Raw genomic sequence first — 15,853 nt, 5'->3', positions numbered from 1 at the left:
GGGCCTCCGCGCATATCGGACCCATCTCTTTCAGCTCGGCTGTCACAGTGTGTCCACCTTTGGTACGTGATTCTCGTCCATTCTGAGGATATATAAGTACATAAAGCATACAATTAAGCAAATTATTATTTAATATACATAATTTGAAGTTGTTTGAGTTGAAATTGCGAATATAAGGAATGCAAGTTTGATTCTAATTCAATTTAATTGTGTGTACATTTTCTCTTGTAATGTGTTTAATGTGCAGGGTTTTTGTAGTGTCAGTGTGTGTTTTTTTACATACACTATAAAGTAGAAGTTAAAAATACACACAAACACACACACACAAACACACAAAGAAGTGCCCCATAGGGTGAGTACAACACTGTTTTACTCACAATTGATTATTGCTGTAATTCTGAGATTGTAATTATTGGATATTGGATAAAGCAGTACAGCTCTATGTAAATGTCTCCACTCATGTACTGTGGACTGTGAGGACTGCCAGGGAGTGGGTGGGAGGGAGGGAGGGTGCAGGGGGCAGGTATAGACTCTACTACCCCATCACATTCAGTTCTGGAGAAAGCCTCATCCCTTCCGGCCGGAGATCCCCCCCCCCCCACACACACACACACACACACCTCAAACACACCCACACTCTCTCAGTGAGGGTGTGTGTACAAGAAGAGCGAGCATCAGTGCACGCTGCCGCCGGACGCACGTACACAGACACCGGGCGCTGCGCTGCGCTCCATCCGACAGACGCCAACGATGAGAGGCTGCTCCAGCCGAGCCAAGCCCGCACAGAACCAGGAGCGAGCGGGTAAGACGCGACGCTTCAGTGTCATGTGTGTGCTGGAGGCTGGATCTTTAATTCAGATTACAGTGAGTGAGAGAGAGAAGGAGAGAGAGAGAGAGGTCGAGCACCCATGCAAGACGTAAACAAGAGTCGACGTGTTGTCGGTGCTGTCACCTTTACCCTACATAACCGCGACAGGCGCAGACCTCTGTATTCACTCGTGTATGTGTTCATAGAGAGAGAGAGAGAGAGCAGCAGGTGGAGCAGGTGATTCTATAGACTGGTGGTTACATGTATGTGCAGCTGACGTGTTGTTTCTCCTCGGTTATCACCAGGACACTGTGCACACACACTGCTGGGATGGGATGCAGAGGATGCTGCAGACGTTGATGCTTTTTGCGTATATCGGTCTTTGTTTTTGTTGTGATTGTTGTGCTCCTGGTGGACACAACACCACATTTGCGTGCCGACTGCCGAGTGGGTTCATATGGAAACACTGAGTGGTGCTGAGGGGGGGTCTCCTCCTTCTCCTCCCCCCCTCCTACCCTTTGCCCAGTGTTGTGTTAACACCTTGAACTGTGCAGGGACAGGACTTTTCCAGGCTGGGGTTCAGAGCTGAAGGCTGAGATCAGAGCCTTGGCAGCTGGCCAGAGGAGGAGGAGCAGCTCACATCTATTTCCTGTTCATGTCCTAGTGTACACTATGCCCCCACTGGAAACTACTTCACACATCAATTGCAGCTGCCTGCTCCGGATTTATTTGAGGCTAAGGAATACAAATTTTGAAAAGCCACAGGTAGTAAGTACAGTGTGGGACAATCAGAACTCTGCAATGCACTGCAGTGTGTGTTTGTTGCAGCTGTATTGCCTAAACACCTTGATTTAGCTCGTGTGCCATTTATGTGTGGACCCGACGAACCTGACATATATTACAGTCCACTGGCAGTCAGGGAATAAGAGACAGTAGGAGCTTTTTAATTAGAAAACCTCCATCTATCCATATTCAGGTCACAGGCCCTGTTGCTCCAAACTCTCTGCTTCCTTCAATGCTCCTGGTGGTGCAGAGGGAACACATATATATACAGATGAGCACGCTCACCTACACAGGAATTTTTCCTCGTGAAGTCCTGTCTGTGTAAAGATTATTAGATTCTGTTTTTGTTGACCTGATGTTGGTGCCGTTGGTGGATTCATGTCTGTGTTGCTGGACTTTCTAAGCATTAGACGTATAGGAGAAATGAGTTGTTCTGTGTCAGTGCTGCTGAGCTGGATTGTAACACAGGTGTTTCATGTTTCTGCAGTTCAAAACCCTGTGTCCCCACCAGACAGATGCAGAGAGAGAGAGAGAGAGAGAGAGAGAGAGAGAGCAGTGCTGCCACCTGATGGTCACTGTCTGCATGTGAAGTGTCAGTCACTGTGAGTGTGGGGAAGAAAAGGTCATGTGGATGTGTTTATTAAAAAACACCACGCGTGTTTTGAGGATTATCTTTCATGTAGTCAGCACCGCCACCAGAGAGGTTCTGTTGCCATTGCTGTTTGTTTGTCTAGGGTGTGATTTATATTGTAACGCCCCAGTGCTCAATACCGGCCTGTGCGACTTCCCCAATGACAATCCTGAATGAGAAATAGTGGATTGTGATTGGATATTGGCCAAGGAAGATCCATTGAATTTAACTTTTGGAGCAGATTCAATTTACGATACTAACGGCTCTTCACTTTCTTCAACATTGTGGGGCAGGGCGTTTTTTTGGTTTGTTTGTGTGTTTGACAATTTACTGAATTTCTCAAGTATTAATGCAAAGACTTGTATGAGAAATTTGGGTGCAGAGCTAGATGAGGTTCTAGGGGGTGGTCTACCAAGGTAACAAATAGGGCTAAGAACTTTAAAATATTTGTTCTATATGTGAATACTTTCAGTTTTCATATTCACATTCACCTTAACCCATTTGTTGGTTTGTTCCTTTCAACAATGGATGTTTTGCCTGCATTTAATGTACATGGTATACGTATCTGATCTAAATATGTACTATGTATGGTGCTAAATTGACTAATAAGCCTTAGAGAAGGTATGTGCTGAGGGCCATTATAGTTATGATGAACATGATTAAAACATTTTAACATTTCTCTTCTCTGAGCAAGGTTCTCCGCTCTTGCTACGGGGTCAGAATTAACACGCTGCATATGGCGAGAGGTTTTTATTTTCCTTGGAAGTGGCATCTGGTAAAATAAATTCAAACAGTTATAAATAAATAAACACATCAATAAATAATAAATTACATAATATGTATTCATGTTATTGTACAAACATTTAACTTAAACCGTTGTTTCTGCAATATTAGAAAACAATAGTCTAATTGCATAGAAATATTAGACATATATCTATCATGTAAAACACTCTGTGATGGTCACAGCACATTTGGTCGCACCACATGATATTTTTCTAGTTCACTCAAAATTAACAGCCACAGAATTGGCCACCTAAAGAAAACCAACTAGGTCAGCACAAAAAGGGCACTATGAAATTTATAATCAAAATATATATTTTTTGTAATAACTTTTTTTTTAGGTCATACAACATGATATCCAAATATTGCAACTATACATACCAGTTGTGAAAAAGGTTATTTTTTTTCCAAATTTGAGAGAGAGTTACAAGCCTGTTGTTGCTTCCATTGGTCCTTGGCAAATCGGTTGATGATGCAACTTGCTGTCTTTGAATGGATTTCAACATCAAAGTCCCAAAGTGGTCATTTCTTGATGGTCGCACCACATGATATTTCATAAAATGGACATCATCGGACAAATACTGTTTGTATACTATGATGGAAATATATATGCAAATGCTTTGCAATTTTGAGCAGGATTACAAAAGACATTTGAAATCATGCAAAATATGGCAGAAAATAAATTTGAATACATTTTGAGTAATTTCAAAGAAGTTTTCACAACACCAGTCATGACCGGACAATTGCACCACATGATATTTTGACACTTTAAAAAACAGAAACACTTAAATAAATAAGGGTTTTTGGAAATTTGAAGTGTGTACATATACGGGATAGGTACTACATATATATGGTATTTCTTTATGTATTTAAAACTTTTTTTAACAGTCAATGCAGTCGGACAGAAAATATAGGCGTCACGTCAATGACCCACACTCAAAATCAGCACTTCGACCTCCATGACCCCTAGATAACACACTATCTCTTTCAAAAGTCAATGTAGACGTCAAATCATTTATAAGATGGTTTCTGTCATTTCAGGTAGTTCTCTTTTACACTAATTTGTTCAAAGGTTCATTTTTCTGGCAGGTTTGCTTTTAATTGGCCAGTTGATGCTTTAGAAACTGGTTGAAAGGTCATAATGGAAACCTGAGACTGACCCGCAATTTATTGAGCATGTGTATCAACAGGACCTCGAAATTGCAGCTCCACGCTACGCTCATTGCTGCGTATACTCTGTTCCAAAGGATGTCACAAGTGCAAGCTGGCAGCACTTTTTACCAGCATATTGGTTTCATTTTTTAAAAGTGAGATCAGGTGGAGATTACAGTCAAGACCCGACCATAGCCTTTCTTGACCCAACTAGGTTTGGACTTAAGATTTCAAAATGATATTTCAATGTTATGTTTAGTTTGTCCTGCTGCCCCCAAGTGGCTCAACAAAACGTTAATACTGCTTAAAATTAACATTTTTTTAGTTACACTGAGCTATAGAGTGAGTTAAATTAATATTTGTCCTTTGTGATCGTCTTCCATAGCATCCCATTCATGGGCGTGCACAGCCTGAGGCTAAAGTCGCTGCCCTTTTGCTCACTTTAATGAGTTGCCCCTCAGGAGAACAGTTGATGATTATTACTGTTTTTGCATAAATATTATCAACCCAATAGTTTAACAGGTTTGACCAAAATAAATATCATCCTGTAATAAAATATTTTTTTAAATTATGCAAAGCAGTACCCTGTGCTTCCAATCATGTTCAAACAAAACGTGCAAAATCAACCCTATCACTCAATAGTCGACATCATTCCGTTGCTTGAACCCGTTTACAGGGAACTGTAGCCTGTGTTAGGATGGAGTATGGGGGTGTTTGCCCTCAAAATGTCAGTGCACGCCCCTGGTCTCTGCAGCACGAATTGAGTGAATCCAGGAATAAGCTGCCATGTTTGGGCTCAGTGAAGAGAAACTGTCTCTCTCTTGTCTATCTTAGTCATGGCGCATTTACATTGTTTTGTGCGCGCGTGTCTCAATCTACTTACGGTACATGAGGCTGAGTGTTGCGCTCGCGTTGCGGTCATTACGGTAGACCGTTGTGTGGCCAGACCGGAGCACGTGACTCGTGCTGTGGCAGAGAAGCGCCGGGCAGACAGTCGTCCCGCATCCATCCCGCACAGCAGCGCGGATGAAACACCGGTCACCTTCAGGGCAGCTTCACGGGAAAAGGCCCCGTGTTCCCGGCGCGGCCGCCTCCAGCTCTCCGGCAGACGGGATGGAGGACAAATCGCCGTCAACCCCGCGGGAACTCACGCAGAACCCGCTGAAGAAGATCTGGATGCCGTATAAAAATGGCCTTCCAGAAAAACACATTTCTCAGAGGAAGGGTGCGTAAGAAGACGTGGCGACAGATGTTAGCATGTGTGTGTGTAGATGTGTAAGCGTCTCATTTCCTCGGTGTGTGTGTGTATGGTGGTCTCATGGACGAGCACGCAGCGTGGTGACTTGAATGATTCACGTTAATCCGTCCTCTGCCTCCACATCCCCGCGTTGTCACACTCCCTCTCCTGCGGCGTTCGGACGCGGGGGCTCGGTTGACAGAGTTCAGTTGTCTCGCTGCTGCGGCCATCTGGTCCTCACAGTTACGTAAGGATCCCCATGGTGTCCGGCGCGGGTGAAGGCTGCTCGCATGCGGGAGAAAGTGCTGGCAGCGGGCTCGTCCATCTCATTGTTCCCGTGTGGGCCAGGTCGAGCTCCATGCAGGTGCTGGTAAACAGGGATTATTGTGTCCCCGCGGTCATGTGAGTGACGATGAGCCCTGTGGATCTGTTTTGATCTGTGCAGGACCAGTGTCTCCCCACTGGGGCCCCACTGGGAAGGGATGCTCTGATCAGATGACCCTGAAACCACGAGCTATAGATTTACAGAGAGGAGGCTGTTCAATGTACTGTGATGCTTGATATCTTAATAGCTCTGTGCTCAGAATCCCTTTAACTCCATTCTTTGAAGGACACATCACCCTCCAAGAAAGGACACTAGTTGGTTATGATTTTTTCCTTTGAGGGTTGCGGGGGGAGCTGGAACCAATCCCAGTGGGCATTTTGGCAAGAGGCGAGGAACCACTGACCCTATCAAAGGGCCGCCATACAGAGACAAACAGCCATTGTCGCTCACATTCACACCGATGGTCGAAGTGGAGTCCCCAACTTTGTCTGTGGGCTGTGGGAGGGAATGGGAACATCAGGAGAAAAGTCACGCAGACACTGGGAGAACATGCAAACTCCACAGAAAGACGCTGGTCAAACAGGGAACCTGCTAACCACCGCACCACTGTGCTGAAGTGACTGCGCTCTCTGACCCAGTCTTCTATGCACACACCCCCCCATACCCACTGTCAGCTGTCTCCAATTGTCTGGAGCAGTTCCTATGCAGGGTTTCACAACTGTTCCGACTCGCCCTCGGTGCCACCCTGACCTCTGCTCCTCGCTGTCAACATCATCCGAGTGCTGTGACTCTTTCTTATAGGGCTGGATTTACACCATCACACTGATAAGGGCAATCTAGTGTTGATGTTACAACTATTTATTTGTACAAGATGGTGCACAGGATCATTTTGAAAATGAAAGCACGCTGCTCAAAGATCAACCTTTATCCCCAGATGACATGTTCTGTGTGATCAGCAGGATTGAAGCTTTTCTCTCTCTCTCTCTCTCTCTCTCTCTCTCTCTCTCTCTCTCTCTCTCTCTCTCTCTCTCTCTCTCTCTCTCTCATTCCAGTTTGTATGACCAACTGTCCCACCCTGATTGTGACAGTGGGCCTTCCTGCCAGGGGGAAGACCTACATCTCCAAGAAACTCACCCGCTACCTGAACTGGATCGGTGTTCCCACCAGAGGTAGGACCTCACACCATGTCAGCTTCAGTGAAACCAGTCTGATAAAGTCAAAACAAGGCCCAACTAGAGAAAAACCAGACGATTCTAGAGGATGGAGGGGGTTCCTTAAGTGTGGGTTCGTGCATTTCAATTTTCGAGCCTGAGAGATGTCATCTCAACTGTCTTTTCTGGACGTTTTTTTTCCCAGAGTTCAATGTCGGCCAGTACAGGAGAGAATTTGTGAAGATCTACAAATCCTTTGAGTTCTTCCGTCCTGACAACGAGGAGGGCTTAAAGATCAGGCGGTAAGAACATATCACGGCCTTACCATTGCCAATTAAAGGTTGTTTAACCGCCAACCTTGTGACATTTACGACAACAATTATCTCTCATCTTGGCAGGCAATGTGCTTCGGCAGCGCTGAATGATGTGCGACAGTACCTCACCGAAGAAGGAGGCCAAGTGGCGGTAGGTCATATGTTCATGGTTCCATCAGCTGGTCGGATACAGGGTACAGTGTTCAAACTTCCCTGTGGACCTGTCTCATCCATTGTCCTGTGTTGTAGGTGTTTGATGCCACAAACACCACCAGAGAGAGAAGAGAGACCATCATCCAGTTTGCAGAGCAGAATGGATTTAAGGTGACTTGATGGATCACTGTTACTGGATGAGACACAGCAAGAGTTTAACTTTCTGATCCTCGTGCTGACATGTCCTCTCTCCTCTCAGGTGTTCTTCGTAGAGTCTGTGTGTGAAGACCCAGATGTCATACAGGAGAACATTGTGGTGAGTGACTGTGTGTTTTATTTGAACTCTGGAGGAAACACATTTCTGCTCATGTCGTACTTACTCCTCTGCTCTTTGTCCATTCAGCAAGTGAAGCTTGAAAGCCCCGACTACACCAACTGTAACAATGAGGAGGCCGTGGAGGATTTCATGAAGAGGATCAAGTGTTATGAAAACTCCTACCAGACACTGGATGAAGTTCTGGACAGGTGAGATTGAAGCTGGAGCGGAGGCTGTGACATCTTATATATTCAAGTACAATCTGATCCTATTCATCCGAACAACGAGGGAATCATTTAGTTGGATAACGTAATCCTCACTGTGGATGTTTCCTTGAAATCAAAAACATTGAAGGTTATGTCATTAAATCATGCGAGCTCATTCTGTAACGATGCATTTTATTTATGCAGCACTCTTTAAAACACAGTCACAAAGTGCTTCCCCTGGTGGAGATATGATTGAAAACATTTCAGAACTAAAGCCAACAAGATCTTGGAATAAAATGAATGATGAATCATTTTAAATACTGAATAAAATCGTGATGAAACAATAAAATGGACAACAGGTATTAAAAACAGTGCACTAGGATTCATATTAAGACCGAAGTCGCTGAAGAAAAGATTATTCTAAAACCTGAGTAGTGTTTGAAAACAACCACATACAACCGTAGGTTTTCCTCAAGAGCTGACAGGATCGTTAATAGTTTTCAATTTTTAATTTGAACTGGCTGAGGACCCCCTTCTTCCTCCTCAGACGTGTCTCTTATTGAGTCTTGGTCAGCAGGAACATGATCTGAGTCTGAATCTTCTTCATTGTTTTTCATCAGTGAACCTCTGTTGTAACCTGTTTCAGTATCGCTCCCCTCGATAACATTGTCAGCCATCATTTGAGACGCTACTTTAAAACCTGTAGTGTGCTGAAAGACAAACTGCATTTCCCATAATGCATTTGCCTTCTCCACAACCAAAACAGCAAATCACAATGTATTTCATCAGTCACATGTCTTAAAATGAGATTATCATACAATACGTATGCATTTCCAGGCTTAAAGATACAGACACATATAGGTTGTATTAAATCCACAAATTGGTTTAGTCTCAGTCACATCACACACTGTGTCTGCTCTCAGGGATCTCTCCTTCATTAAAATCATGGATGTGGGTCAGCGCTATCTGGTGAACCGGGTGTTGGACCACATCCAGAGCCGGATTGTCTACTACCTCATGAACATCCACATCACGCCGCGCTCCATCTACCTGTGCCGCCACGGCGAGAGCGAGCTCAATGTCAAGGGACGCATCGGAGGAGACTCTGGCCTCACTACTGGAGGAAAGGAGGTAAATTAAACTCTTCCATCATAGGTTATATCTGCAGAGAGGTTGTTCCTAAGTGAGTTTTTTTGAAAGTATTTTTATTTTCTACCCCTGTGCAGTTTGCTAAGAAGCTGAACCAGTTCATCCAGGCGCAGGGCATCAGCGACCTGAAGGTGTGGACCAGTCAGATGAAGAGAACCATCCAGACAGCGGAGGCTCTCTGTGTGCCATACGAACAGTGGAAGGTCTTGAACGAAATCGATGCAGTGAGTATAACGCTCCCGACGGCCGGGCCTCGACATCGGTGCACTGCTCCTGGAGCTTAATCTGTGTGTGATGTCATTTCAGGGAGTGTGTGAGGAGATGATGTACGAGGAGATCCAGGGGAACTATCCTCTGGAGTTCGCCCTGAGGGACCAGGACAAATATCGCTATCGTTACCCGAAAGGAGAGGTCAGCGGCAACAACTGTTATTTCTGGAGATGGTGTGGTTGTGTAACTGTGCCACTGTCCTCCTCTGTTTAACAATGGGGTAGCGTGCTTACAGACAGTGGGTCTTTGTTTGAATTTAGCAAGAAGGACTCAACATAATTTGTGAATAAAGTGGCACATGCTCGCGCTCCCTCTTACACACACACACACACACACACACACACACACACACACACACACACACACACACACACACACACACACACACACACTACACACAGGCCACAGAGGACTATTAAATTCTCCAGATGGCTGCCGGCCACTCAACTAATGAGACTAAGAGTCTCAGACATTTGGCAGTAAACAAAGTGTGTGTGGCTTTGTTGTTTACTGTGGGGCTGAATGCCCGCTGGTCTGTTCTCACCTTTAGTCCACCTCATTACCTCTCCATTAATCTCACACGGGAAGATGGATGTGGGCATAAGTGCAGTAGTCGGGTGTCCTGACACACAGTGCTGGTGCAGTGCTCATGGGAATCCTGATAGACTGTATGGGATTATTCCACTTGGTAGAATGTCAATATGTCAACCTGTAATTAATGATGCAGCAGTACGTGTGAAGAAGAGGGATCAACTGGATGTACTCATTTACAGATCTACAGCTTTTTTGGGAGCATTTTTCTAAACTTGTGTGTGTTACTCTTTCATAGCGATGTCCTCACTAGAAATGAGTGTGGGTAAAACAGGCTTTGGTTTTACAATGATTCTCAATCCTCAGTTTGTTTCCAGAAGTCTGATTCCCCTTTCCTGATGTCTTTGCTCTCTCAGTCCTATGAGGACCTGGTGCAGCGGTTGGAGCCGGTCATCATGGAGCTGGAGAGGCAGGAGAACGTGCTGGTCGTCTGTCACCAAGCCGTCATGCGTTGCTTATTGGCCTATTTCCTGGACAAGACTGCAGGTGAGTCCTTTCACTGAGGCTAAGGCTACATCCAAACCATTTTTGTTTGAAAACTAAAATGATCTCCGTCCACACAAGCGGTTTTAGCTCTGCATCAGTAACATTCCCCGTCCATACTAATACTAATAGTAACATACTAACGATGTGTATCATGTGGTCAGACACATACACAGGGCATGATTTCCTGAAAGAACCTGTTGCCAATGTTTGTCTTTCCCCGCTGGTAGTCAAATAAAAACTTATAAGAACCAATCTGGAAGGGCCAGGGATTGACTGCATGTGTGTCCCCCTCCAGATTACATAGTTCAGGAGTTTACAAACTAAATAGGGGCCAACTGCGTCTCCAGTAGTAGTGTTGAAGCAGACATTAAGATTAAGATGCATTTATTAGTCCCAAACACATGCACAGACATGCAAAGGCACACTCATGCAGGTAGGGAAATGTAACCTCTGCTTTTGACCCATCTGGTGCAGGACACACAGAGCAGTGAGCGACCATGTACGGTGCTCGGGGAGCAGATTTTGGGGGAGTAAGGTGCCTTGCTCAGGGGCACTAGACAGGGTAGGGAGACTCTTGGATTTTGGACAGATCAATCCAGGTTCATCTTTGGTTGTCTCTCCGTGGAGTCGAACCAGAGACCTTCTCTGCCCATAGTCCAAGTTTCTGCCACTAGACCACCGCCTCTCCAACATAAACATGATGCAGTTTAAAACTAAAAAGAAGAAGTGTGAATGTAGCCTAAGGCAGACACTTTTATTTAATCTGCTCATTTATGACACAAAGAACAATGAAGAAATAAGCCCTGATTCTGTTCAGTGAACTTTTGAAGTTGTTGAACAGCATCATGGGAAATTAAGGAAGTCACTTAATTTGCTACGTAGATTGAGGGAAATGTGGATTCACAAAAAGTTGTTATACTTGAATAATGCAAATAAACAGTTCAGTGAACATCACAGAATTTAGATTTTTAGTCACATAGCAAAACATTGACTGTTAACGTATTTCATGACCTCTCAACACCCTGTTCTGTTAAAGATGCTTAGAAAATGTTCTGTGCACTGTAACACATACTGTGTGAAACCTTTATAGTGCCTAGAGAAATGTTTTTCCATATCGTAGTCAAGACTACAATAGTAAAATGATATACAAAATGCTATAGTATACAAGAAGGCTCACTGGGTCAGGACAAAGTCTGCTTCTATCCCTGTCAGGACCAATGATGCTTCAAGATAAAAGAAAAAGATAGTTTATATTAGATCGTTATTGTGTCTATTCTAGTCGCTTCATGAACTGTGGTTCTGTGCATTTCTCTTCACACAGAGGAACTGCCTTACCTGAAGTGCCCGTTGCACACTGTGCTGAAGTTAACACCAGTGGCTTATGGTAGGACTGGTCTGCTACCAGTGCACATTACACCAACTGAAGCTTGTTCTGCTCAGTGCTGTTGTCCTCTCTTCTGTTTCCTGAACTAATCTTCTCCCCTTTCTATGGGCTCAGGATGTAAAGTGGAGTCCATCAGCTTAAACATTGATGCGGTCAACACACACAGAGAAAGACCAGAGGTGGGTAAACCAACACACACCTACACACACACACATTACAGCTGAGCCACATTTGATGAGGTCATTTTCACAAACAGGTCTGTCTCATAGCTTCAGATACAATTAATCCTGACAGTTGAGTTTTCACCATCAGTTGTTTGAAATCCTAATGAGCCCGGGGCAGATTTCTGATCTGGAATATCTGTGAATTACAGATCAACATTTTTCAGCCTCTAATGTTCCACATGTTCACCCTCACACCCTTTAAGGAAATATACCTGAAAATTGTTTCATGGATCGAAAGCAACAGCACAGATACACAGCCGCACACTGAGCCAGTGGTGGTTCTGAGGGAAATATACAACGCAAGGTTCATAAATACAAATATAGAATTATAGCAATAAACTTGAGAAAAAATACTAACAGAAAAGGTATTCACATTAACGAGTTATGTTTGGGGTTTGAGGTGATGGACATTGAACAAGTATATTTCCAAGCGGAGACGTTTTGCAGATACTCAGTTTAGAAGATGAGCTTCGGGGATGTCCTGACATGTCGTTCTCTAGCAGGCATAGGCATCTGCTCTATGCCTGGACTCACTGTTCACTGTTCTGTCCATACGTGCAACCCCTGCAGTACCTTATTTATGAATATCGTATATTGTATGTGTTCTAATTTAGGGATGATGAGCTATAGAGCCTATTTAGAAAAACACGGTTTTCAACCAGCACTTAAACGTAGCATGAATTTGTGAATCTCTGGAGCGTAAAGAGTCTAAACGCACGCGTAAGCTTATCTGGTTGCATCAGGCAATCCGTGCACACAAGTTTAGCAATCTGTTAATAAATACGAAGATATGTACTTTTAGACATTTGTACACCCGGGAAGCTTTTTTGAATCTGAAGTCGAATATCTGTGTGCAAAAAAAGAACTTGGAATCTAAATGTCTTTCGTTTCGTCTTTGTGTGCGTGTTTGAAGTCCCCCATGTGTTTTGATTCCTCCCCCTCTGTGTTTTTTTATGTTTTACAAACAGAACGTAGAGGTGTCGCGGATGTCAGAGGAGGCTTTGCTAACAGTGCCAGCTCACCAATGAGGCAGCCCCCCCCCTCACCTCAATGACCCCTTATCCAACCTCTCACTCAAATACCCTCATTATGAACACTCTGCCCTTTTGACGCACAATGTACCTGCCTAATGCAGAAATCTCTCACCTCCACCCTCTTCTGTTGGTATTTTTCCCTCCACTTATATTTTAAAACGTGATGATGGTGCCAATTGACTGGAATCCAGTTTTTAATTATTGATCAATGAATCCTACGACACGGATCGTGTGTCATGCACATTCTCCCATTTTTGGAGAATGAATGAAAAGCCGATTTTCATGCTGTATCTGTGAAGCAATGAAATTCCAGCACCTTCTCCTGAATCTTTGACTGTATAGTTTTGTTTTGTCATTGATTCTGCCTGTTGAACTGATTTAACATAATCCTTTTATTTTTATCAGTGTCTCATCACTTTATTTCTGTTTGAGTCAGAAAACTCCAGTCTAAGTTTTACAGATTTGCACACAGACAGAGTTGTGCTTTTTATTTTGCACTTGAAAATCAACTCTGTTTGGTTTGTTAGGAACTGTCCTCGATCACAGTCTGTCTCTCGTCTAACACTGTCTAATGAAGATCCTGGAAATACAGTAATCCTTTGTTTTTATTGTTTTGTTTTTTTGTTCAACAATATGAAGGTTATTGCAGTACGTTCATATAACTGAGCAGAACGAAGACGATACCTCTGTTTACTGTGTCTTAATAAAGTTCGCTCAATCAATCATGTTTCCAAACCACACTCTTCTCCTGCTTCATTTTAGAAAACTTGTCACGAAAGATGTTTTCTCTTAGTTAAGATCTTAGTTTTATGCTTCACCTCAAGTAAGATAATAACAAAATTGAGACTGCTAAGCTGACACCACTTCCTTTCCCTACTCAGAGATCAAACAGAACTGGTCATTTCCTTCCTATCCTCACTATGCCCAGATGAGATGTTTAGTGACGTGTCCTTGCTGAAACTCAGGTCCTCTGAGGTTTCCCAATTCATTCATATGCAGAGACACAGAAGTGCTGCCATTCATCCGCCTGAACAAGACACTCACTGTCACACAAACACACATGATTCTTTCTGGCCAGATACAAGATGTACTCTGGCACTTTGTTAAAAATTTAGATATGATTATGATAATAAAACCATAAAATAAGGACTGAGTCAATAAAATCCCTCTCTTTTAAAGTTGTTTAAGCAAAATAAACACAGTCAAATTCTTGAATTATGAAGTGCTTTTATAATGAATTACTGCTATAATGATGGATCATATGCTGTAGTCAGCATGTGGCAGTGATTATGAAAGATACAAGGCGATAAGGGTTTTTCAAAGCATCATGAGACAATCCACACTAAACCACAAGAACACTGTCAGTCCTAATTATCAGGAAGTGTCTCTGAAAACCAGCCCAACACAATAACTCCCACGGACAACAGAAACCACAGGGTTGTGACAGTGCACATACACAGGTATTGCAACCTCACACCTTGGTATATGAGTTAAATAAGAGTCGGGAAGATTTGCCGTGTTCTCAACTGCATATGTTTAAGATACATGTATGTGAATAAAAGAGATGTGACGCTGCTGCGGTCCTCTTTGCAGAATGTGAACGTCCATCGAACGGCCGAGGACGCCCTGCAGACCGTCCCTCCTCACCGCCGACACCCGCCTGCTGCTGCTGCTAATGGACCATGAAGTCGTGTGGTCTCTCTCTCTCTCCCCTCCTGACGGTCTTTTGTGTTTCTTTTGTTCACCTTGCCAAACTGCACAACCTGTTCCCAGTGGTGACTGTCTGGTGATGGACCTCCTCCTCTCCCAGCAGCTCTGCCACATACACATGCACTGTTGTGTAGTACCTGTCTCTCCTAATATCTAAAGGAACCTGGGAGCAGATAGAGAGCTTGGGCCTCAGGGCTTATATTTGAAAACCACATGTTGTGGCTCTCAGTGCATTTGGTCCAAACCACTGTGTTGCACAGAGGGGGGGTTAAAACACTTTGTTACGATACCCAGTGTGGTGTCATTGGGTTGAAGTTGATGAAGAAGCTGACTGCAGTATATATTTTTAAACATCAACCAAGTGGTTTAATTGAGTGACCTTGTAACTTCCTGCTACATGTTTGCCGTGTTGCTGTCTTGTGCCATCATTGTTTCACGTGAAGGTGTCTACAGTGATGACGGGTAGGAGGATGAGCCTGCTCACTGTTTTTGTATTGGATGGACTGGATCATTATATGCTACGGGGGAAACATTAATTCAAAATTTAAAATGAACGGGAAATATAAATATATCTGTATCTTTAGCTGTGTGGTCTACAGCAAATGTATGATCTCACAGAAGTTATATGTAAATTATTTTGCAGTCCACACCTTCAGTGATAGTAGAACAAGCCTCTTTTGCATCTCAACACACAAAGTATCGGAAATGCAAAACTGTAACATGAGATCAAAGCTGTTGATAATAAAGAAGTGTTATTTTTATAGACTGCCTCAGTCTCACATTTACTTCAGCTGATGTGATTTCTAGTTAAAGGCAATAACTTGTTCCATGGCCTTTTTATAGTTTCAATAAGTATTTCAACCAATAAAACTTCAGTGCAGTTGGTTAACGAAGTTTAGTCCGAGCTTTGAGAAGCAGGTTTGTATCTAACGATGTGGAAACATTGAGTGCTTAGCTATAGTACCCTTGAAGAAACCAAGGCATTTTGCAAAGAATTAGGTTGTTTGAAAATTACGCTTTCTTCCCAGAGACTAATCGACAGCTGGATCATTAATTCAAGTTTTAAATGTGAGCAAATACGACAGAAACAGTTCACACAGCTTCTGTCTGCAGCTGGAAGCATCTACTTCCCCTTCTGCAGCTGAAACA

At 43.5% G+C, this 15,853-nt stretch overlaps 1 protein-coding gene across 4 annotated transcripts; it reads left to right on the top strand.

The window, feature by feature from the left end:
- The first annotated feature begins 642 nt into the window (after positions 1-642).
- Positions 643-15,470, top strand: LOC133961460 (6-phosphofructo-2-kinase/fructose-2,6-bisphosphatase 4-like). 4 transcript variants are annotated; one of them, XM_062396590.1, is made up of 14 exons: positions 643-802; positions 6,769-6,885; positions 7,073-7,169; positions 7,266-7,332; positions 7,431-7,505; positions 7,594-7,650; positions 7,738-7,859; positions 8,780-8,987; positions 9,083-9,229; positions 9,312-9,416; positions 10,223-10,352; positions 11,674-11,736; positions 11,851-11,915; positions 14,588-15,470. In XM_062396590.1, the coding sequence occupies exons 1-14, from the start codon at positions 751-753 to the stop codon at positions 14,678-14,680; spliced, it is 1,398 nt and encodes a 465-aa protein (XP_062252574.1). In that variant the 5' UTR covers positions 643-750; the 3' UTR covers positions 14,681-15,470. The 4 variants fall into 4 exon arrangements, with proteins under 4 accessions (XP_062252574.1, XP_062252580.1, XP_062252565.1 ...); XM_062396596.1 differs by lacking the exon at positions 14,588-15,470 and adding an exon at positions 12,929-13,716; XM_062396581.1 differs by lacking the exons at positions 643-802; positions 14,588-15,470 and adding exons at positions 4,979-5,379; positions 12,929-13,716.
- Positions 15,471-15,853: the final 383 nt, after the last annotated feature.

This window comes from Platichthys flesus, chromosome 2 (genome assembly GCF_949316205.1).
Source record: "Platichthys flesus chromosome 2, fPlaFle2.1, whole genome shotgun sequence".
Lineage (NCBI taxonomy): Eukaryota > Metazoa > Chordata > Actinopteri > Pleuronectiformes > Pleuronectidae > Platichthys > Platichthys flesus.
Note: the sequence above shows the minus strand (reverse complement) of the source record. Positions and strands in the feature narration are given on the sequence as shown.

What these genes read in the sequence shown, in the direction of transcription:
- LOC133961460 (XM_062396574.1), top strand. Translation starts at nt 5,181, where the DNA reads ATGAAACACCGGTCACCTTCAGGGCAGCTTCACGGGAAAAGGCCCCGT. An exon ending in ACACATTTCTCAGAGGAAGG is followed by an intron (nt 5,380 to 6,768) that starts GTGCGTAAGAAG and finishes CTCTCATTCCAG; the next exon opens with TTTGTATGACCAACTGTCCC. An exon ending in GATCGGTGTTCCCACCAGAG is followed by an intron (nt 6,886 to 7,072) that starts GTAGGACCTCAC and finishes TTTTTTTCCCAG; the next exon opens with AGTTCAATGTCGGCCAGTAC.